The sequence below is a fragment of the Bidens hawaiensis genome, unplaced genomic scaffold (genome assembly GCF_021521415.1).
Source record: "Bidens hawaiensis isolate Kalapana, Puna unplaced genomic scaffold, B.hawaiensis_p1.1 tig00003570_1, whole genome shotgun sequence".
Lineage (NCBI taxonomy): Eukaryota > Viridiplantae > Streptophyta > Magnoliopsida > Asterales > Asteraceae > Bidens > Bidens hawaiensis.
In genome coordinates, this window is record NW_027491203.1 from 1,660,433 (window position 1) to 1,683,987 (window position 23,555).

The window sequence follows — 23,555 nt, forward strand, 5'->3', positions numbered from 1 at the left end:
AGTGGTACAATCGCCATCTCATCAGTAAGACACGTTTTCAAGTTTGACACATGAAACACATCGTGGATAGTGCTCAGTTCTAGGGGTAATTTCAATCGGTAGGCTACGGGACCAATTGTTTTGCAATAATCTCGAAAGGTCCAATGTATCTCGGGGATACTTACCGGTCTTTCCAAATCTTATAACACCTTTCCATAGGGACACTTTAAGAAATACCTTGTCGCATATTTCAAAAGATAACGGTTTTCTATGAACATCGACGTAACTCTTTTGTCGGTCACAGGCGGCCTTCCGTTTCCGTTTAATCTTATAAATCTTACCGGTCGTTTCTTGAATTAAATCGGACTTTGTAATTTAAGTATCGCCCATCTGTCCAACTAAGTGGCGGCCTACATTTTCGCCCGTATAATGCTTCATATAGTTGCTGCTTGTATACTTCTGTGGTAACTGTTATTGTACGAGAATTCAATGAGCGGGAGGTGTTGATCCCAATTACCTTTAAAATCTAGTGCACAAGCGAAAAGCAAATCCTCTAAGGTTTGAATGATTAGTTCGGATTGACCATCTGTTTGGGGGTGGTAAGCTGTACTCAGGTCTATTCGGGTTCCCAAAGCTTCTTAAACTTCTTGCTAAAAATGGGAAGTAAAATGACTATCCCGATCTGAAATAATTGAAGGTGGTACTCCGTGTCAAGATACAATTTCGTCAATGTAAATTTGGGAGATTTTTTTGGCAGTGTAGTTATTACGAGTCGGAATGAATTGTGCAGATTTGGTTAATCGGTTTACAATTACCCAAATTGCGTTGTGTCTCTGGAGGTTTTGGGGAGGTGTGTTACAAAACCATGGTAATTTGTTCCCATTTCCATTGTGGGATTTCGGGTTGTTGCAACATTCCCTAAGGTTTTTGGTATTCAGCCTTAACACGAGCATAAGCGCACATTTACTTACATACATGGCTATATCCTTCTTCATACCAGGCCACCAGTAAAATTCTTTAACGTCTTTATACATCTTATCGGTACCTGGATGAATAGAATATATGGACTTGTGTGCTTCATCAAGAATTAATTCCCGAATATTATGAAGAGTCGGAATCCATACTCGATTTTTGAAGTAATATATTTCATCAATCTTCTTCTCAAAGTTCCTTTTCATTCCCATGCAATTCTTCCTTTTCTAATTGATCTTCTTTTAAGGCTTCGTCTTGGGCAACACGAATTTGTTCGATGAGGCTACTATGGACAATCATTCCAAGGGGTTTAATTTGTTCCTTCTGACTTAATGCATCAACTACTATATTGGCCTTACCCGAATGGTATTTAATTTTACAATCGTAGTCATTTAACAGTTCTACCCATTTTCTTTGCCTCATCTTCAGCTCTTTCTGATCAAATATGTGTTGTAGGCTTCTGTGGTCCGTATAAATTGTACATTTGGTGCCGTATAAGTAGTGTCTCTAGATCTTAAGTGCAAACATAACTGCTCCCAGTTCCAAGTCGTGGGTTGTATAATTCTTCTTATGTACTTTTAATTGTCGAGAGGCATACGCTATTACTTTCTTTCATTGCATCAGTACGCATCCGTTCATCTGTATGCATTCTAAACCTTTACGGGATGCATCATAATAGACTACCAAGTCATTAGTTCCATCTGGAAGACTTAATATTGGAACTTCACATAACTTTTGTTTTAACGTTTGGAATGCCATTTCTTTTTCTTTTCCCCGGTCATGCATTCGATCTTTTTGAGTTAATAAGGTTAAAGGTTGGGCAACACTTGAAAAGTTTTCAATAAATCGTCGGTAATATCCGGCTAATCCCAAAAAATGGCGAATTTATTTTGGTGATATAGGTACTTTCCAATTCATAATAGCCTCAATTTTACTGGGGTTTACTTGGATTCCTTGTTGATTCATAATGTGTCCAAAAATTGTACTTCTTGTAGCCAGAATTCACATTTGGACAACTTGGCGTATAACTTTTCTTGCCTCAATAATTCCAAGATTACCCACAAATATTGTTCGTGTTCTTCCTTACTTTTCGAATATATCAAGATGTCATCGCTAAATAATATAACAAATTTGTCAAGGTAAGGTTTACAAAATCGGTTCATGAGATCCATAAATACTGAAAGTGCATTGGTCAATCCAAACGGCATAACCAAAAATTCATAGTGACCGTACCAAGTTCGGAAGGCTGTTTTTGGGGCATCTTCTTCTTGAATTTTTACTTGATGATGCCCGATCTAAGATCAATTTTTGAAAAATACTTCGCTCCCTGAAGTTGATCAAACAAGTCATCAATTCGAGGTAAGGGGTATATGTTCTTGATAGTTACTTTTTTAATTCCCGGTAACCAATACATATCCGAAAACTTCCATATTTAATTTTCAAAAATAAAACTGATGCTCCCCGTGGTGAATAGCTAGGTCGTAAAATCCCCTGTCGAGTAATTCTTGCAATTGGTTGGACAGTTCTTGCATTTCAGAAGGTGTAAGCCGTAAGGTGCCTTATCAATGGGAGCTTCTCCCGGTATTAAGTCAACGCGAAATTGGACTTGTTGAGTCAGTGGTAAACCAGGCAACTCATTAGGAAACACATCTGAATACTCTTGTACCACTAGGATGTCTTTTATACATTTTTCATCAGGGTTCTTAGTTATTACACTTGCTAAATATACTGTACATCCTTGGCGCAAGTATTTCAGTACTTTGAGTTGGGATACGAGTGGTAATATGTTACCTGATTTCTCTCCTTGTACAATGATCTTTTTGTCATTCGAGAAGGGAATTTTAACAATTTTATCCTTACAAACAATTTATTCCATATACTTAGATAGCCGGTCCATACCGACTATCACATCAAAGCTTCCTAATTCTACCGGGAGTAAATCAAAAAGGAAAGGTTGATCGTTTAGGATGAGGGAGCAATTTCAGATTGTATGTTTAACAATTATAGGCTTACCCTTAGCGAGCTCTATAGTATAAGGATCTATTAGTTCACTAACTGGAATATTTTTGAATGGTAAAAAGTTAACAAATACAAAACTCCTATCGGCTCCCGTATCAAACAAAACTGAAGCACACTGACTGGAAACTAAGTATGTACCTGTTACTACGTTCGGGTCATTTCGCACTTCACCAAATCCTATTACGCAAGCGTGTCCCCTAGCTGGGTTGGAAGTTGGCGCCTGTACTTGGTTCTGCCTTCTCATTGCACCCTGATTCAGCTTGGGGCAGTATCTCCGAAAGTGTTTCGTAGTACCACACTCGTAGAAATTACGGAGGTTCAATGTGGGTGGGGTTTGTTGGTTGAGTTGAGGTCGGGTTGGTTGATGTCGACGAGGTTGGTTTGCTTGTTGTGGTCGGTTTACATTATAAGTAGCGGCTCTGTAGTTCAGGGTATAATGTCTAGTCCTTTCGCACTTGTGACGCATTACTGGTTTACATTCACCTACATGATGAAGGTTACATTTCCCACATTTTGGTAACGTTCCTTTATAGGGTTCTTGTATCACATCTGAACTAGTCATGGCCTAGTTTCGGTTTTACGGACGAGCTCATTTATTTTGAGGGTTCCATTGCATCCTATTCCAATAATCAGATCATTTTAAACTTGATGATTCCCCTGGCATCTTTATTGATCTACTCCTTGTCAGATCAAAAGTAACTACACCAGCTTGGGAGACAAAACTTTCCAAGGTTGGGTGGGCTACTGAGTTTACTATACTTCTTACAGCAGGGGCTAATCCCCAAATATAGCATTCAATACATTTAGATTCCGGAGTAACTAGGCATACAGTTTATAGCTTCTTGTAAAAAGGTTTTGAGTTCGCCCCATAACATACAGTTTATAGCTTCTTGTCCCCTTATCCGAACAATTGTGTTACAGCACATCAAAGCGTGATCCACAAACATACAGGCAGCGAACTTGACTATACAGTCTAGTGGTCATTCACTAATGTTGATTATGGACTCGGTCTTTTCAATCCACTTAACCAAACCGTTAGGTCCTTCCGTACCCTTGAAATCGGTCGGTTTATATGAGCTAAATTGCTTAAATGAATATTCTTGATGCGGGGTTCTTGATTGTTACCGGTATTTGGTTGAGCATTAACGTTTGCAGTTGTATTGATGTTCTGTGTGAGAGTTGCATTCGTGGCATTATTGGTGTTCAGAACGGGTTCAGGGTACCCAACGACATTCACAGTCGGGTGAGTATTATTATTGTTAATAACAGTTTCAGTAGTCCTCGGGGTAGTAATGCCCAAGGCTACATTAGTATCCAGCGGAGGTATATTATCAGTGGCCGTAGTGGTGCTCGAGGGTTGTTTAACAGTTGTATTTGCACGTATACTAGTAGGGACTTGTGCTACAATGGTCGGTTTTATTGCTTGTAGTTGGCGAGCTATCATTTCGCCCACTTCCGCCTCATATATAGGGTTAGCTTTCTTTGGGGCCATTCTTTAAAAAATTTTAAATGTATTTTAATTAATATTGTTTCCACCATAATAAGCATGTTATCATGATAATCAAAATCACAAACACACAACTATGCCAAAGAACACATTTGTATTACCTATAATCATTACTGTACATATGCATCCCAAAACTAGCGCATATGTTTAACCTGGTATAGGCCAGCGCTTATATATTCAAAATTTGTCTCGAAGTGACAGATAAACTTAACCCGATAAGTGCGAGTGCTTGTAATAATAGTAAACCGTAAATGTTTCCCATGTCAGCCCAACATGATGTCAAAAGACTATGTACAATAGTGTATACTACTCATATATGTGTCTATTTATGATATAACAACCATAAAACAACAGCCACTAAAGTTGCAATAACCGACATACAGAACCACAGCTAAGATGCCATCTGTTCTAAACGCCAACGGTAACAAGCATTTGATCTCCTCAAATCTCTCATGCTCTAATGTAGGTACCAAACATCTTCACGGGTTTCTTGTCTAAATTGATTCAGGTCGTTTATTGATGTTGAGTGGTCTAATACTTGGTCAGTTATTACTCCTAACCAAGCAGAGTCAGACATAGGATGTGGTTCCTGGATAGGGGTTGGCACACCTCAGGCAGGGACAGGTATCTCAGTGACCTGTAATTGTGAAGTCTCTCTTCTATGATAAGTCGAGCGGGGAGGGGATAGGGTATACTCAGGTGGGTGCACAGTAATGCGATCGGTCTGGTGGATCTTGTGTGTAAGAGTGGATGGTGAAGCATGGTGTACACGAGGTGTAGGGGATCTCACTGGGGAATTATATGCACTAGTGGTTCCTGCTCCTAAGTCATTACTAGTGGATTCCCTATGGGGATAGGTGTCACAACGAAATCCCGATAAGTCGGGTTGATCTGCAGGTACCTTGTGGGGAACTACAAAATTCCCTAAACTCTCGCTCACTTCCTCCACTGGTTCCTCTTCTTCCTCATGTAGTTTTGGTACTGCAATAGATATGCGATCCGTACTTCTCGACATATTTCTGCACAAGGGTTAGTAATAAGAATAATATCTTTAATAATATCAGTCATAATAAAATACATACAAGTATTCATACACATTAGCACATATAATCGTTTATATATATATAGGGGATGGTTCATGCGAGAAGTAAAGTTATTGCGAGAAGTTAATCTGGACCACTCATTTAATTTTTAATCTTAAATCATTAAAATATATAAAAAGGTTATTAAAGTAATATAAATGTATTCTCTCTCCAATTAATGTATATAATTAATCTAATACAAATTACATTTCTAATTAATATAATTAATATAATCACAATAAATCCATAAAACAATAAATTAATCTTTATAACTTTTTACCATATTTCTTGAATTCACCCTACATAACTATAATATTTTACTACACCTCTACAATTTTTTCCTACATATCTTTAATTTTTTCGTACACATCTAAATATGTTTCCTACACATTTTATATTTCTTCGTACGCTACACATCTTCAAATGTTTCCTACGCAGATTTAATTTCTTCCTGCACGTCTTTAATTTTCTCATACATATCTTCCTTTTTATCCTACACATATTTAATTTTCTTATACACAACATATTTTTTTCCTACACATCTACAATTTCGCCGAACACGTTTTTCTTTCATCACACATATCTTCAATTTTTCCGACGCGTATTTAATTTATTCCCACGCATATTCAAAATTTTCCTACACATTTTAAATTTTCTCATACACATCCTCATTTTTTTTCCTACACATTTCTAATTTCCCATACGCAACTTAATTCTTTTTTCCTACACATCTTTATTTTTTTCATACACATCTTATTTCTTTTCCTACACATTTCCAGTTTATTAGTACACATTTTTTTTCTGTCTTACACATCTTCATATTATTAATTTTTTTTTTCAAAATAGCAATCAATGATGAAAATACTATTTTGCTTAAATGTTATAAATTAAAAACTTTTTATTGGTGAAAAAAGAGCAAAATTAAATCTTACACTAACATATAATAAAATAAATAAATTGTAACTTACAAATCATAAATTCTTGAGATTTTATTTAGGGATAGATGAGATAAATTAAATGATGAATTATTGTATCCTACATAAACTACCCTATTATTATTAATTTCAAAGTCTTTCAAGTTTTATTAATTATAATAAATGCAATAATTTTCAACCATTGATTAATAATCTAATGGTTGAAATCACTTCTCGCACTTCTCTTTATAAAATCACTTCTGAAATGAATATAATCCTATATATATATATATATATATATATATATATATAAGAAAGAGAGTGAAAATAGAGATTAATGGAGTTAAACCTTCACTTCTCACACTTCTCGCTGTAAAAAAACTTCTGAAATGATCCAATACCTATATATATATATACATATCAAAATATTAGTTTTTAAGTTATTATACATTTATATATATACATATATGCTTTTACATATACATACAACATGAACGAAAACGTGAGAAAAACAAGTATTATAAAGTCGGTTTTCACTAAAATAGTTTTAATTAGTTATTATATTAATAATATATTTATTAAATGTTTTTAAAAATATAATAAACAAAAAACCTAAAAGTCCGGGGTGGCAGGGGTCGAACCCGCGGCCTGCTCCCTGTGATTCAAGTGTATAACCAACTGGGCTACCAGCGACGTGCATACGTAACCCGTTTAAATTAAATATAAACACAAGCAGAAACAAAAACAGTTTTGAATATAAACCCTAGCAATCGATTTGATCAAACTCATTATAATTAATCAAATCAATTATGGGGATTTTGTTAAGAATCTTCTCGCGATCAAAACCAAATATTTAATTACCTCGAATAATGGCCGGAAGTGGGTTAAACGGATTAAACAATGGCCGGCGGTGAAAGGGTATGGATGAATGAGTAAATGATTAAATTAATCTAATTATATAGGGGGTTAAAGTCGGCCATATAATAAGGATCGTATATGGACAGTTAATTGAAATATAATTGTCGATTTCGTGATCAACAAGGTTAATAGGGGTGTTGGCTTAGTTATTAAGGAAAAACGAATCAAGAAGACATAATTAATGTCACACCCCAACCTACGGCGGAAATTCCGGGGCGCGAACTGATTGTCACAGCTCTCAAGGTTACTATCATGCACAATAAAAGTTTCAATATCTATTTAATAATTTCAAATAAAACAAATATTCATGTACATCAATGTTATAAATAAACAATTACATTAAACATCCAAAATTAAATTCTTGTATCTTTTCTATAACATGCATCCTAAGTTGCTTCAAACAATCTTGATAATCACGTCACACGATAACCTACATATGCGTTGAAAATAATATAGTTTGTCAACACAAGGTTGAGTGAGCAACACACCAGTTTAAATGTACATATAGTATAGTATAAAAATAAGTAGTGCAACAAGTCATATGAGGATAACAAATTAACCAAATGAGCAAGTATAACTGAGATGTCGAGAAGCACAAAGGCTAACGACTGGCGTATGATCATACTAGACTGAGATTATGTTGGATCTCTCCGAATGCGAAAGCATACAAAGCAAATAAGCATATAAACAAGTAAGGTATAAGTTGTTAACACATAAGACAAAGTTGCAATTTTAAGTATAAGTATATATGAAAAGTAAATTTACGCATATATCCCCAAAACGTGGAAAACAAGTAAAATAGGGGAATGTGGTACTCACCTTAACAGACGAGCAAAAACGAATAAGATAATAACAAGAATGTGGGTGATTGATCAAGCTCTTCGAGAAATACCGACGAGATGTCCTAGTAACGGATAATTGAGGAACGTAAGTATAAATGGAATAACAGAACTAAGATTAGATAAAGGTTTGGGATTCGATGATTGAGTTGAATCTTACAAAAGACTATTTATATCATTATTTTATTATAAATTTCATTATCAAGTTTTATCGTAATAAACATGATTTAATTATATAAACAACATAAAAATACTTGGATAAATATTTATAAAATTGTTGGATGAATTATATAAAGAGATTCGTTTTAATGTTTATTTTAAACTAAAAATATGTTTTAATATATTTATATATCATTTTATTGTTAATAATAAATAATAAATAATAGATAATAAATAATAATGTTTATATAAAATATAATCTTTTATAAAATACTTGAACTATATTTTTAATACGTGAATTAGCGTGTCGGGTTTTAATAAAATAGAGTTTATTATCAATATATATACTTATAGTACTTATATATATATATATACCAAAAATTCATAACAAGATTTATTTTTCGAGAACGTAAAACTCAATGAGGTCGGTTTGATAAAATAAGGTTTAGTTTATATTTAATATGAATTATAATTTGTTTTAACCATTTAAAAACCACAAAAAAATAAAAATAGCAAAACAATTAAGACAACGGAACTTGAACCCAGGTGGCAGCCGGCTCAGCAGATTAACACAACCACACCAGCCAACTGGGCTGGTGTGCCAGATGTTTAATATCCATAAATTATATATTAAATACAGAACTCTTAATAACCCCAAAACTCATAAGAACCCTAATTCTTATATCGAATAATCCGTTAAGTTTTAGTTTAATTAAGATTAGGGTTAATGTTATATAATTAAAGGAGATCAAGATGATACATTCAATTACCTTACACGATGATTAATTGATGAAGAACGACCACGATGAAGCCGCGGCCGAAGAACGAACTGGATTGATGGATGCAGACCTTTTATTTCAATCAAACTTAGGGTTAAGATTGGCGGCGAGGAGAGGATGGTCCAGACGAAATTAATTAGAATATAAATATCGTTGTAGGTATAATCCCAAAATCGTTGAAGTCGGTTTCGTTAATAATAGAAATACGCATCCTATTGATCATTGTTTCCTAATTAACTCGATGGTTAGGCCGCAAATGATAGATATAAATGATTACGAGATCAAATCTTCAATTACACGAAGATTTGCTAACCAAATTCGGTGTTTATTAGCTTCGGGTACAAGAAATCGTATACGGGTTCGGGTTTGGGTCCTCGATTACCATATTATCATATGGGTTATAATATATTTACAAATTGGACCTTGAAGTTTGAAGATTGGATACACTTGAGATAAAATTAAATGAAACAATTAAATATTAATAAAATAATCAATTTGTTAGATGCGATATTCTTATAAATTGATCGAAACGGGTCAGATATTTATATAAATTGTTAATTTGAAAAACTAGAGTTGTTACAATTAACATATTTGGTTGTCGGTTAGACTGCAATAGGTATGTTCAAAAAGATCCAGGATTTAATTTCCATAATCATGTCGAGGATTGAGGTCTAAGTCTTCACAATTGATAACCGGGTTCGTGATTTAGGGTTTGGATCAGGATACGAGTCATGGTGCCCCGTTCATGTAAATGGGTTATAAAAAATTTCTATTTTAGACCTTAATGTTTGAAGGTGGATACAAAGAGAGGATATAGTTTAGTTTAGGGTAGGTTTTGTCAAAATACTAAAGTTATAATTACCTAATATATAATTAATTAGATAATAATATAATAATAGTTAATTGCCTCGATAAATGCGGTAAAAATCTCCCGAACCAAAATACTAAAGTTTTAATAAATTATAGATTTCGAGAAGTCCGAGTTATTACAGTGTGGCTCGGCTGCTTTTGTAAACAACAATCCTTGCAGGTTTCGTAACCACCTTGACCAAATGGGAGAGTGAGTACCGGAGCATAAACAAGTCGTTTATTCAATTCTTCAAAACTCTTCACTTGTTCCTTGTTCCATAAATGCTTAACACCTTTCCTCTGTAGTTGAGTAAGGTGATACAAACATCTAATATTTATCTATAGTGTATAATAATTATGGCTATAGTAAGAATGAATATATTAATATTAATAAAACAATTATAATTTAATATAATAACAGTAAAAATAGGTAATAAAGCAATAAAAAAATCAAGATATTAAAAGGAGATATTAAATGCAAAAATGTTTGAAGGTAATGATACCTTAAATACAAAAAGTTAAAATAAGAAAAATAGATTTAAAAAGTGTAAAAAAAGAGTACTATAATAAAAACTGAAAATTAACATAACTTTTTTTTATATGGGGTTCTTACAAAAAGTATTTACCCGTATATGTTCTTTTAAATTATTTACCAATAGAGATTGTTTTATATAGTTTCTCTCATGTAGTAGGTTTAAAAGGTAGCCACAAAAAATGGGGAATTAGACATGTTTTATACATAAAAAAAATTCATTTTTATATGGAAAAAACACATTTTTATATAATCTTTTTAAAGATTTTATATATAAACACATGTAAAAGTCGTTTTTATAAAAATAAATTTTAAAAATCAGCTAAAAAAAGGTAAAAGATATACAATTTTTAGAAAAATATTTTTTTGTATTGAAATGTCTTTTGTATTTATAAGCAAAAACTTCAAAAACATTTATTTTAAAACTAATTTTTATATATTAAATCGAGCTTTACATTACTTTTTTACATGTAAAATATATGATGTCCAGTTTCCTACTTTTTAAAGTTTCCTATTGAAGTCTCCCTTATCTTTCATAATCTGGTTGGACAACCTTAATTCTTCAAAGTTAATTCTTGTAAAACTAAAACTGTTTCTCCAAATTAATATAACGTAATTAAAAATATTGAATGTAAACTAAAACAAGTTAGTTAATGAAAATTGAATTAACCTCCTTTATTCCATATATAATAAAAAGTTATTTATATATGTTAAAATGGTTTAAAATAATTTTTAAACAAACTGTTCATGAACTTGATATGACTGGTTTTTTTTTGTTATAAAATTAGGAATTCAAACACTTATTTAAAATATATGATAAGTACTATTTTTTTTTTCTTATGTAAGAAACCCACTTTGGGAAAAATAACTCGAAATAACATGGTTCATTTAGCAACACTCAAAACAGTAATATTAACAAACGGTTTGTATTCCTTTTGCTACCCTTTTCAGGGTTTAAATTATGAAGTTCAGTGCAATCATATTATCAAGTCCAATAAAATTATATATTATTTGGATGTAACAAATAATTAGTTTTATAGTAAAATAATTGACCTGGGCTCATTTCGTGGGAGAAAATGTGAACCTTTGACAAGTAGCTAGTTTCTTATCAATATAATCCATGTTACAACTATAAAAGCAATAACATGTTTGATCCAAACATCCGCCAAAGTCAATAAGCAAAAACCTTCCCAAGGCAGACCTGCGGAAGCTTATTGTTGTGGTCGTAGTCAGGCAGAAAACTTTCAAAGATGGCTGATGCGGAGCAATGGCGGCCAGATGTGAAAGAACAGGCAGATGCTGGCTTGAAAGCTATTGCCACCGACGACACCTTGGCTAACAATGGTAAAGAAGCCATGGATAACCCCGAAGAAGTAGCTAATGGCCATGGTTTGGCCACAAATGGAGGTGCTTTAAACTTATTATTATAGTATATATATATATTTATATATAAATTTCTTTTTTGTTCTTAAGAAATGGCCCCTCAAGGCCTTAATTTAATCTGAACTTCTGAGGGGGGAGTTTTGGGATCATTGTTATTTTTATTACTATTATTATTATTATTATTATTATTATTATTATTATTATATTTTGGTTATGCATGATGTTGAAACATTATAACGGTTTTGTCAAATGACAAATGTTTAGTATATGTAACATGAAATTAATTAACATATACAGACGTTGCGGATATTTTGGCATTTGATGATATTGGTGCCAATGTTGATGGAACCACAAACGGAAGCGAAATCCCTGCAACCGAAGTTGAAACTGGAGAAAGCTCCAGAAACGGTGGAGAAGTATTGGAAGAGGAGATAGTCGAGCTTGAGTTTGAAAAACTGAAACCGAAGCTTGCGACACATACTATGCATTGTCCCAATTGCAAATCTGAAATTACAAAAGTTACTCTTCGTAGGAAAATACTCTCGTATCGACCACCCGAGCAACCAGCTGAGCTTGTAGTGCCTGAACCCGAACCCGAACAAAAACGTGATGGGGGGCCACTTGTTGGATGGTTATCATGCTTAAGTTTGTTCACTTGCTCAGGTAAAACAATATTGTTACATCTAATTAACGTATGACAACTATTACAAACTTAATAGAAACTGGATCTAATATATTGTACGTTCACTTTCTTAAACAGACAACGGATGTTTTAGGCCATTTGACATCTTCCGTAAAAGAGTACCAAATGCGACAACGGATGTTGCAACTCCGCCACAAGCCGATGAAAAGGATAACAATGGTAACATATGCATCAAAACTAAATTGGTTATATTATATATTGTTTTTGGTCTTATTTTCGTTAATTCTGAAATTACTGCTTCTTCCAAATCAAATAGAATCATGTTTCAGCATCTTTTGGGTTATCCGAAAGGAACGAGGCAATCGGAAACTTAAAGATCCTGAGCAATCAGAACAAGTAGTTTCCACTCAAGAAAAGCCGACTACAGATCTCAAAGGGAAGCCCATCTTAAGAAGTGGTGCGTTCAATATCTCAAAACACTTGAATGTTTGTTTCATGGGTTTAACTAGGCTAGTTTAATTTAACAGAGTTCGAGCTCGAGCTAGACTCGTCTCAAGCTCTATTACTAAAGCTAGGGTTCGGCTTTTGAGTAACTTTTCAAGCTCAAATTAACTTGGATCGACGGGTTTATTACCATTTTGATTATTTAATGTACATTTACTATTATTTATTATATATTAATAATTATAAAGTTAAATGTAATATACTATATATTATTTAGTTATTTATTTTAATCATCATTTTATAGATAATAATGATTATTATATATATATATATGATATAAAAAAATAGAAGTTATATAGATATTAGGCTAGTTTAGTCTAGTGAGACAGGTTGATAAGGGGAGTTGTGTAGCTCGATTATTGAACAAACTTATTTCTAGGCTCAAGCTGACTTATTTCTAGGCTCAAGCTCAGACTTGAGCATTCTAAGGATGGTTCGTTCGGAATTTTTAGCAAGCTGATCTAGAGTAGCTCATTATTGGCTTGCCTCATGCATCACATAAATTTTGAAAAAAAAAATCAGTCAGTTTGTCTATATATAGTCTCGCCTAAATTTAATCCTTTTATTTTACAGGCACTTTCGAAGTACCTGAGCCATCCACTATTGATCCAGAAATTGTTTATACCAGAATCGATATTGTGAATGAACCAGGTAACGACTAGAAACCGAACTAACATATCTATAGCTCAAATTGTTTATATATAATTAAGTGTCGTTTTTTAACATGATTTTTGGTGTTTATAATGCAAAAATCATAGTTGTTTCTAGAGGAAGGCCATGGCTTGGTTATGAGGGTGTTCTTGCAGAGATCCTGAAGAGTATTGTTTATGGTGGTTTATTGGAGGTTATTGCAAGCTTAAGTGTTGTTGCATCCGCAGTTGCCTCTGATGCTGCCACATGTGAGTTTTGATATGGTCTTGTTTAAGTGGTTAGGCCTTTGTTTAATATAGGACACGTCGTTGGATTAACCCATGTGGCCATGACATTGCATGTCAAAATGTCCTTAAATAAATTCAATATTAGATACGTCATAGATGTATCCTACAATAATGATCTAGTTTCTTTAAGAAAATACTTTTGAAGGTTAGAGCAGTCGTAGCTTGTTTCCTATATTTTGAGAGGGGGTTTTGTAAATTATAAGATGTGATAGTAAGTGGATAAAAAAGAAAATATAAATAGTACTGTTTATCAATATATTTGGGTTTACATTGTTCACATTACATAAGTTTTTTATATTTTCTAAAAGTGGTTGTGAGTTAAACAAAAAGAACTTGTAATAATATCAATCAATCAATCATACCTAGTGAAATCCCACCAATAGCATAGCTATAAGTAGGGTCTGGGGAGGGTGAGATGTAGGCACACAGTACCTCTATCCACATGGATAAAGAGGTGGCTTCCAGAGAGACCCTTAGTTTTAAAGTACATATGTATGAAGAAGTACAAAGGAAATCAGAGTTCAACAGTAGTAGTAGTAGGTAGTAGTAATAATAATACTATTTATGTAGAGAAAATATTATTATGGCGTGTGACTAAAATCAGGTAAATAGAAGCCCTAAGGTATTCATTTCTACCTAAAAATCCTTAACTTTAATTCTACTTCTCCAAGAATTCATATCCTTAACCATGTCCTCGGAAATGTTTAGATCTATCAAATCATGCTTAATCCTCTCATCCCAAGTCAATTTAGGTCGTCCTCTACCCCTTCTCCCCTCTATAGTAATGTTTTCTATGGATCTAACAGGATTCGTCGTTTGTCTTATCTTTACATGTCCAAACCATCTCAATCTCCACTCTCTTATCTTGTCTGCTATGTTCGCTATCCCTAATCTCTCCCGAAACACGACGTTTCTTATTCGGTCTAACCTTGTGTGCCCACACATCCAACATAGCATTCTCATTTCTGCTACCTCCATCTTCCGCACTTGTGCCTTCTTGATGGCCCAACAATCTGTTCCATATAGCATTGCAGGTCTAACTGCAACCCTTTAAAATTTTCCCTTTAGTTTAGTTGGGAAACTTTTGTCGCACAATATACCTGTGGCTGCTTTCCATCTACCCCATCCTACCTGAACTCGATGGGTCACATCACTGTCTAATTCCCCATCGCTCTGAACAAATGATCCTAGATACTTGAACTTCGTTACCTGCGGAACCACCTGCCCTTCAATGGTAATCTGTGCGTCCTCATTGTCATTTACCCCTCCAAAAGCACAGTGGAGGTACTCCGTCTTAGATCGACTAATCCTTAAACCTTTTGTCTCTAAGGTTGTTCGCCACTCCTCAAGTCTCATGTTTAGATCTTGTTTTCTCTCAGCAAGTAACACAATATCGTCTACGAACATCATGCACCATGGGAGCGTCCCTTAAATCGACTTTGACAACTCATCCAAGACTACTGCAAAAAGAAACGGACACTTGTTGCGCTCCTAGTATACATATCATAATTATCTCTATGTATTTCATGGGTACTCCTCTACCCTCCAAGCACTCCCAAAGCACCTGTCGTGGCACACTGTCGTAGGCCTTTTCTAGGTCAATAAACACCATATGCAGGTCACACTTCTTCTCCCTATATTTTTCCATCAATCTTCTTATAAGGTGTATTGCCTCTATGGTGGAACGCCCCAGCATGAATCCAAATTGGTTCACCGTAACATGAGTTTCTCATCTAAGTCTAACCTCAATGACTCTTTCCCATAGCTTCATAGTATGACTTAGTAGTTTGATTCCTCGGTAGTTACCACAACATTGGGCGTCTCCTTTGTTCTTATAGATAGGAACTGCAACGCTGCTCCTCCATTGGTCTGGCATCTTACCAGATTTAAGGATACTATTGAACAGAGTAGTTAACCACATGAATCCTTCCTCTCCCAGACACTTCCACACCTCGATGGGTATGCTGTTTGGGCCAACCGCCTTAGCCCTTCACATCCTCCTAAGTGCAGTCTGCACCTCTTCTCGTGTGATCCGTCGGCAGTAGCAGTTATTCGGTTGTTGTTGTTGGGAGGTTGTGTTGTCATGTTCTTCTTGGTAAGCTCTCCATTGTTGAAAAGATTGTGGAAATAGGTTTGCCATCTTAGCTTGATGTCTTGCTCCTTGACTAGTACATGCCCATCTGTATCCTTTATGAATTTCACCGGCCCTAGATCTCGCCTTCTACGCTCCCTGGCTTTGGCAATCTTAAACATAGCATGTTCCCCCTCTTTTGTTTCTAAATGTTCATACATCCGTTTATAAGCCGCGTTCTTTGCTTCCGCCACTGCCTTCTTCGCCTCTCTCTTGGCCGTTTTGTAGGTCTCCCTCAATTCCACGCGCTCCTCCTCATTCGTGCACCTCATAAGCTCCCTAAAACACCCTTGTTTATCCCTTATCTTATCTTGTACAGCCTCGTTCCACCACCAAGACTCCTTATACCCACCTGTCTTTCCTGTTGTAACCCCGAGAGTCTCCTTTGCTATTTGAATGATCTTTGTAGCCATAGCTTCCCATATATGAGTTGAGTCCCCATTTAGTCAGTTTGCAGTCTGAGTTTATCTTTAAACAGTAGGAGATTTTCGTCCCTCAAATTTCCCCATCGAATTCTAGATGTACCTTTCTTCTCACGAACAGTCAGCTTATTTCTAAAGCCTATATCTGTCACCAGCAGTCGATGTTGAGCCACTACTGTCTCCCCAGGTATGGCTTTGCAGTCCTTCCACCAACGTCGGTCTCCTTGCCTCATCAAAAGGTAGTCAATTTGCGTGTCACGTCCGCCACTGCTAAAAGTAATCAACTGAGGGGTTTCCTAAAATAAGAATTTATAATTCCTAGGTCATGGGCCACCGCAAACTCTAGGAGTTCTATTCCGGCCTCATTCCTATCACCAAAACCGAAACCCCCATGTACGGCTTGAAAACCATCGTTAGACTTACCAATGTGTCCACTAAAATCACCTCCTATACAAATCCTCTCACCCCTTGGTATGCCCCCTACCACTGCGTCTAGACAATCCCAAAATTCTCTCTTTTCCTGGTCCCCTAAGCCTACATGAGGCGCGTAGGTGCAGACTACTGCCACTACTTTCTCTCCTAGTACTAATCTCAACACCATAATCCTGTCATTATGTCTTATCACCCCCACCACACTAGTGTGTAGTTCCTTAGCCACTAGGATCCCCACTCCATTCCTAGCTCCATCAGACCCCGAGTACCAAAACTTATACCCATTACACTCAGCCCCTCTATGCCCTTTCCACTTAGTCTCCTGGAGGCATGCTATTTGAACCCTACGTCTTCTAAGCACATCTACCAATTCTAGCAACTTACTATTTAGTGTTCCTACATTCCAAGAAGCCAAACGCAATATATACTCCCTATCTTTACCCTTTCCTACACCCCTCGTTTCAGGACATGGTCTCAAGTAATAGTCATGGTTCCTACGCTCTATGATTGCAAGTAATCACAAAAACACAAGCAATAGAACACCCAATCAAGATAATAATAATAATAATAATAATAATAATAATAATAATAATAATAATAATAAAAATAATAGTAATAATAATAATATAATAGTAGTAATAATAATATAAAAATAACAATAATAATACTTCTAATAATAATATCCTTATTAAATATATGCTATTTGTTAATCCAAGTATTTTGTATAAAGTGATGTCGTTCAGAAAATAAACCGGTTTTTTAATCCAAATATAGTAATAGTATTTTTTAAATCCAAGTTTTATGAAAACCCAGCAAAGAACCAGCAACGAGTGACGAGGTCAGCCGTCAACAGATCTCGCCGTAAACTCTCTTATACCTCGCCAGAAAAAAAATGAAATCTTGCCGGAAACTTGGATCTCAATCCGATCTGATGCAAATGCAAAAATGGATCTTGAAGTTGCAGCCCAAGATCTGGTGCAAAAATGAGTCACGGTTTTGCGGTATGTGTCTGCTGTTAGTAGTGCACTCCAGTTGCTCGTCTGAGTAATCGGCAGGCTGTGTACCGCAAAAACTATAAATAGGACGTAAAAAATTTCGCCGGCCGTCTTACAATCTCGTTGTCTCGCGCCTTCGGTTTCGAGCGGTGGCGTGCGGGTGGTTTGTGGTGGGCTTGTGGTAGAGACAAGGGGGTGAAGAAGGGAAGAGAAACTTACCTGGTGTCGGAAACTTTCCAACTGATACTGCCGGAGGAGTTGTACATAAATGTGAACGTTGGGAATTGTACAGAGAGAAAAAAAACTTTTTAAATCCAAAATCCATGGTATAAAAATATTATTTAAGAAAAATAAGAAAGAAAATATAGTAATTTTAATATAATTATATGGATATGGATCGGAAATATATCATACTATGTCATAAAACACTTTCAACTTGCTCAATATATTTGACCACTTCTCTTTCACTCTCAGTTTTATTTTGTCTAATTTTATAAATCTAGGACATTAATAAAGCCAGATAAACCATTTTTCATATAAAAGGGCTACAACTATTATCAGGTCCATGTAGACGGTTGGGTCCTTTATAGCTTTTGCATGTTGATTGCATTCTTCAAGGCTTCCTTGATTTGACATACTACATACTAGCTTGTATCATTCTGGGTGAATTCTTTTATATTGAATATTCCTAACAACTAATACCTTATTTGTTGTAGTGAGCATCATATCTTTGGCACTAGCAAGTCTTATCGGTGGGGTCTTCGTCATCGGGCACAATGTGAGTAAAACTCTAATGTTTAACATATTATAATTTTTAAAGCTACTCTTGTGATCACAAAATCGTATTTCAGCTTTGGGACCTTAGAGACGATTGTTACAAGGATGACTCGAGTCAAGGAAGTAACAAAGAAGCTACTAGCAAGTACAGAGAGCTACTTGGACAAGTAAACTATTTCCCATTACACACGTTTTTTGCCATACTATCTTACCTTGTGTTCGGGATGGTCCCACCTATTGCATACGGGTTATCATTTCATGAGACGAATGATAAGGACTTAACACTCCTAGTGGTTGCAATTATGTCTCTTCTGTGTGTTTCGGTATTAGCAATATTTAAGGCTTATATCAATAAGTGCACGATATTTGAGTACTTTAAAATTGTGGTTTACTACATTACTACCACAATATCAGTGGCTGGTTTGTCTTATGTTGCTGGAAATCTTATTACGAGGTTGATGGAGGAGTATGGGTTGTTTGAAACGAGTTCAAGTGGTGCTATGTCTCTTCTCTCCCATGCCACCTCCCCGTCTTTAGCATCTTTTTGATACTACAGAAACAGCATTGTTTGAGTTTGTTTTGCCACTCATGATTGTATGAATCATTTTCAATTATTCGTTTGATTAAATTTTCATGATGAGAATGTATCATAAATGAAAAAACCGAATAATAATGTATAATTTAGGTGTTTTGTGTACATTTTATAATAATATTTTGTTCTATATATCTTTAAATTTATCGATATTTGTATCCAAGTAGACCCCTTTTAAAGTAAACATATTGAAATTTCACCACAAACCCCATCGTACTGAAATCAAGACATGGAAAATGAGATAATTATTACCTTGGCAACATCTATGTTGGACACAAACTGGTAGCACAATAATAATGCCTATTAGGTCATGTGTAGTGGGGCTTGGGCTTGGACGAATTAGGGAGATATTGGGCGCAAACACCCCCTCCCCCCGGCGATAAATGGGCGGGGGCGGGGGCGGGGTATTATTGTCGCCGCTTAAATATGAAAACAATAATATAATAATGTTACCGTTGGGTAACGGATAAATAAAAAAATTTAAATTAAAAACTTAATATAAATATCAAACCAATTAAACCATTTTCACCATATCATACACAAACTCAAACATAAAAATATCAATCATTTTCATCATTTCATACTTCTTCAAACTCAATGAGTTCCCGGATTCCACGAATTCTGCCGAGATTTGGGATCAATTAATCAACGAGAGTCGAAGAATTCATCAGATTCATCGACGAGTGGCGGAAGATCATTTAGAGGTCACGAACGCGGTTCGGGCCGTCGCCAATAACATGGTGTCCGGCTCTGCTCCGTCTACGGCACCACGTAAACGGTCATATATCCTTCGGGATCGTAAGCAAGCGAACGAGTGTTTGATGAAGGACTATTTCAACGACACACCTACATATAACGACGCTATGTTTCGACGTCGTTTTCGGATGTCCAGGCGTTTATTTTTGCGCATCGTTGGAGATATGGAGCGGGAGTATAAGTATTTTCAACAGAAACCCGACGCAAGAGGATATTTAGGATTCTCCGCCATCCAAAAGTGTACTTCGGTTCTACGCATCCTCGCATACGGCAACACGACCGATATCAATGAAGAGTATTTAAAGATGGCTGAGAAAACAACGAGAGATGCGTTGGAGAATTTTTGCATCGGTAAAATTTAAATTGTTTGTATTAACTATTGTTTTTAATATAAATATTTTTTAATAATTTATTTGTATAGGAACAATATAGTTATACTCTCGTCGTTATCTGCGGATTCCTACTTCAAACGACCTGACTCGCATATACGATGTACACGAAAGCAAACATTCTTTTACAGGCATAATCGGGAGTATAGATTGCATGCATTGGGAGTGGGCCAACTGTCCAACCGCATGGCAAGGTCAATACACTCGTGGTGACCATGGAGTGCCAACGGTTAGTCTTCAAGCCATTTGTTCACACGACCTCTGGATTTGGTCAGCCTACTTCGGCTCAGTCGGGTCCAACAACGACATAAACGTTCTCAACGTGTCACCCGTACTAGAGTATTACATCAGCGTAGCATACCGGTCTTACCGTTTTATGCCAACGATACATTCTATCGTCACGGTTCCTATTTGGGAGATGGAATATATCCAGAGTACTCGATCATCGTCAAGACGTTTCAAGAGCCGATCGAAGAAAAAAGAGATTATTTTAAGAAGAAGCAAGAGTCCGGTAGAAAGGATATCGAGAGGTGTTTCGGGGTTCTAAAAAAACGTTGGCATTATGTGAAAAACCCATGTCGTGTATGGACGTTGGCAAAAATGAGCAATGCCATGTATACGTGTATCATATTGCATAATATGATTTTAGAAGACGAGAGAAACGCAATATGTCAACGCTATATACCACAAAGCGTTCCGGAACAGTTCTCTGAACCAACCCAAGACCAACGAACGTATAACAGTCACCAGCTCACATCAAGTGATATACATAACCAACTGAAGGCGGATTTGGTTCAACACGTGTGGGATAATCGTCCCGTTGAGGAGGACGACGAGGAGGACGAAGACGAGGAGGAGGACGGGGACGAAGACGAAGATGAAGACGAATATATTAGTTTTTTTATTTGTATTTTGTTGTGGTGTGTTTTTTTTATTATAATTTATTTTTATTATTGGTGTGTTTTTTTAGTTTTATGTATTTTTTTGTATTTATTTTTTAATTTTAATACATTTTTATTTAATTATTTAAATAAATTGGTTTTTATTTAATTAGTTTAATTATAAAAAGAAAATAATGAAAAAAAATACCGTGTGCCCAACTTGTAGCCCTTACACCATTACACCCCAAAAACAAATTCTCACCCTTTGCTGACTGGGCGTCACGTGACTGGACATCACGTTTCACAATTCGCCCATATTTGTAGCCCCTCCACTACGCATAGCCTTAGGACTCAACTCAAAGTTCTAGTGTTTTTTTATAATCGGTAACTCGGTAGCACTATAATAGTGATAACTCTTTTGAGATGGTGTATAATATACTAATGATGTGGAGAGGTTAGTTAATCAAAACAATAATGCTACGTCATACAGTGGGATATTAACTAACCTATTTGATGACATGGGTACCCCTACACACCTACAAGCTGAAGCTTACAAACTAAGGAAGCTTAGGAATATAGAAGCAGCTGGCACAAGCTGCGAGGCAGGGAAGCTAGAAACTTGGAGAAAAAGATTCCAAAGTTGATCAGGAAGCTCTAGCTACAGTGAAATAGCAGGAATAGTTAATACTGAAAAGCCGGTGCCTATCATAAAACAAAAGTGACAGCAGACAAGGGGCAGAACACAGGTTGCATGGAAATAACATGTACCAATACGCACAAGCTGAAAGGTGAGTTGACTTTTTTCCCTTAAGAAGCTCAAGCTTTTCCCCTAGAGAAGCCTCCGACTGCAAATAAAAGGAACATTCCAGCCAAAGTTATATGCATTTCACATTCACTCTATTTCTCATTACTCTCACTTCATTACTACTCTCCCACTCTCTCACTATATTCTCTATCTAGAATAATACTCTCCATATCATCTTCAAAGTAATGCTCGCTAGTGAGATCTAATTGTAGGTTCCCCGGACGGATCACACGAGATATCCCGATATACACAGGTGCGGAATCCCTGTGTAGATTGTTACGGACGTAGTACACAAACACACGAACACACGAATACGATACGAACAAACACACGTTATATTAATAACTCAACACGTGATATAATCACAGTTACAGACTCTCGACCTCACGTCACTTGACTCACACGAACAACTTGAACTTTTAAAACTATAAGCCGTAACCTATATAAATACACGACAACTTCGCCTCAGGCGAAGTTGTCCATAACTTCGCTTGGTTAACAAGTTCGCCTAAGCGAACTTGTCAACAACTTCGCTTGGTTAACAAGTTCGCCTAGGCGAACTTGTCAACAACTTCGCTTTAAACAAACAAATACATAAACAATATTACAGACTCGATTACAGACACTAGACATATGAACTACTGACATTTATGCACCAACAGACTCCCCCTTGGCAGTAGCTTCATATCTTGATCTTTCAGCTCTTGTCTCGTAATCCTGTAACTTCAAGCGTGCACTCCTTCTCTAACGCACACCGACACAACTCGTTGATACTTTCTTGCTTCGTCCTTCCAAGCTGGAATATAAAAGATTTTCTTCTAGTTAAGCACCTTCAGATCAGCTTGCGATAAGTTAACAAGATGCATCGGATTGTAAACTCTAAGAATCTCTTGTTCATCCTCATCTTCCATCACTGCCTCCGCTGGCTCACAATCAACGAACCACCACTTTAGGTCTTTGAGCACATCCTTGGGCATAAGCTTCATCGGTACTTCTTTAAGGCACCAGATTGGTTTATACTTCATAACCATCCAAGGCTTTCCATCAGCTCTCAAACCTCTATCCTTGTCTTCAACAAGTTTCCCTCTCTGTGGTTTCAACAGCTCAAACTTCTTTTCCTTTATGCTCTCTTTCCATACGATTTTCCCTATGACTCTAGCCATATTATCATCACTTCGATTGATCAACCCCAATCTGGCTAAGTCTTTAACCTCACATTCAGGCAGTGTGTTTAACGATCTCAACATTCTTCTAAGGTACTGAACTCCATCATATCGTTTAATCACGAAGAGCCGCAACTGCTCATCATAAATCCAGCATATAATCCATTTCTTTGCTTCAGCATAGCCCTTAATATT

The 23,555-nt window shown here is 35.8% G+C and overlaps 2 protein-coding genes and 1 pseudogene across 2 annotated transcripts; all 3 read left to right on the top strand.

Annotated features, from left to right (window-relative positions):
• Window positions 1–11,799: 11,799 nt before the first annotated feature.
• Window positions 11,800–13,741, top strand: LOC143623840 (uncharacterized). The gene is made up of 5 exons (XM_077094655.1): window positions 11,800–11,956; window positions 12,230–12,595; window positions 12,693–12,794; window positions 12,892–13,032; window positions 13,653–13,741. The coding sequence occupies exons 1-5, from the start codon at window positions 11,800–11,802 to the stop codon at window positions 13,739–13,741; spliced, it is 855 nt and encodes a 284-aa protein (XP_076950770.1).
• Window positions 13,742–13,803: 62 nt separating this feature from the next.
• On the top strand, window positions 13,804–19,466 carry LOC143623865 (membrane protein of ER body-like protein). The gene is made up of 3 exons (XM_077094672.1): window positions 13,804–13,978; window positions 18,714–18,775; window positions 18,849–19,466. Exons 1-3 carry the CDS (start codon window positions 13,804–13,806, stop codon window positions 19,320–19,322), a joined length of 711 nt encoding a protein of 236 aa, XP_076950787.1. The 3' UTR covers window positions 19,323–19,466.
• Window positions 19,467–19,978: 512 nt separating this feature from the next.
• On the top strand, window positions 19,979–22,036 carry LOC143623841 (uncharacterized; annotated as a pseudogene).
• The last annotated feature ends 1,519 nt before the right edge of the window (window positions 22,037–23,555 follow it).

Coding starts and splice junctions, on each gene's coding strand:
- LOC143623840 (XM_077094655.1), top strand. CDS start 11,800: ATGGCTGATGCGGAGCAATGGCGGCCAGATGTGAAAGAACAGGCAGAT. Junction 12,596..12,692: donor AAGTTTGTTCACTTGCTCAG/GTAAAACAATAT, acceptor TTTCTTAAACAG/ACAACGGATGTTTTAGGCCA. Junction 13,033..13,652: donor GAAGCCCATCTTAAGAAGTG/GTGCGTTCAATA, acceptor TTTATTTTACAG/GCACTTTCGAAGTACCTGAG.
- LOC143623865 (XM_077094672.1), top strand. CDS start 13,804: ATGATTTTTGGTGTTTATAATGCAAAAATCATAGTTGTTTCTAGAGGA. Junction 13,979..18,713: donor TGCCTCTGATGCTGCCACAT/GTGAGTTTTGAT, acceptor TATTTGTTGTAG/TGAGCATCATATCTTTGGCA. Junction 18,776..18,848: donor TCTTCGTCATCGGGCACAAT/GTGAGTAAAACT, acceptor ATCGTATTTCAG/CTTTGGGACCTTAGAGACGA.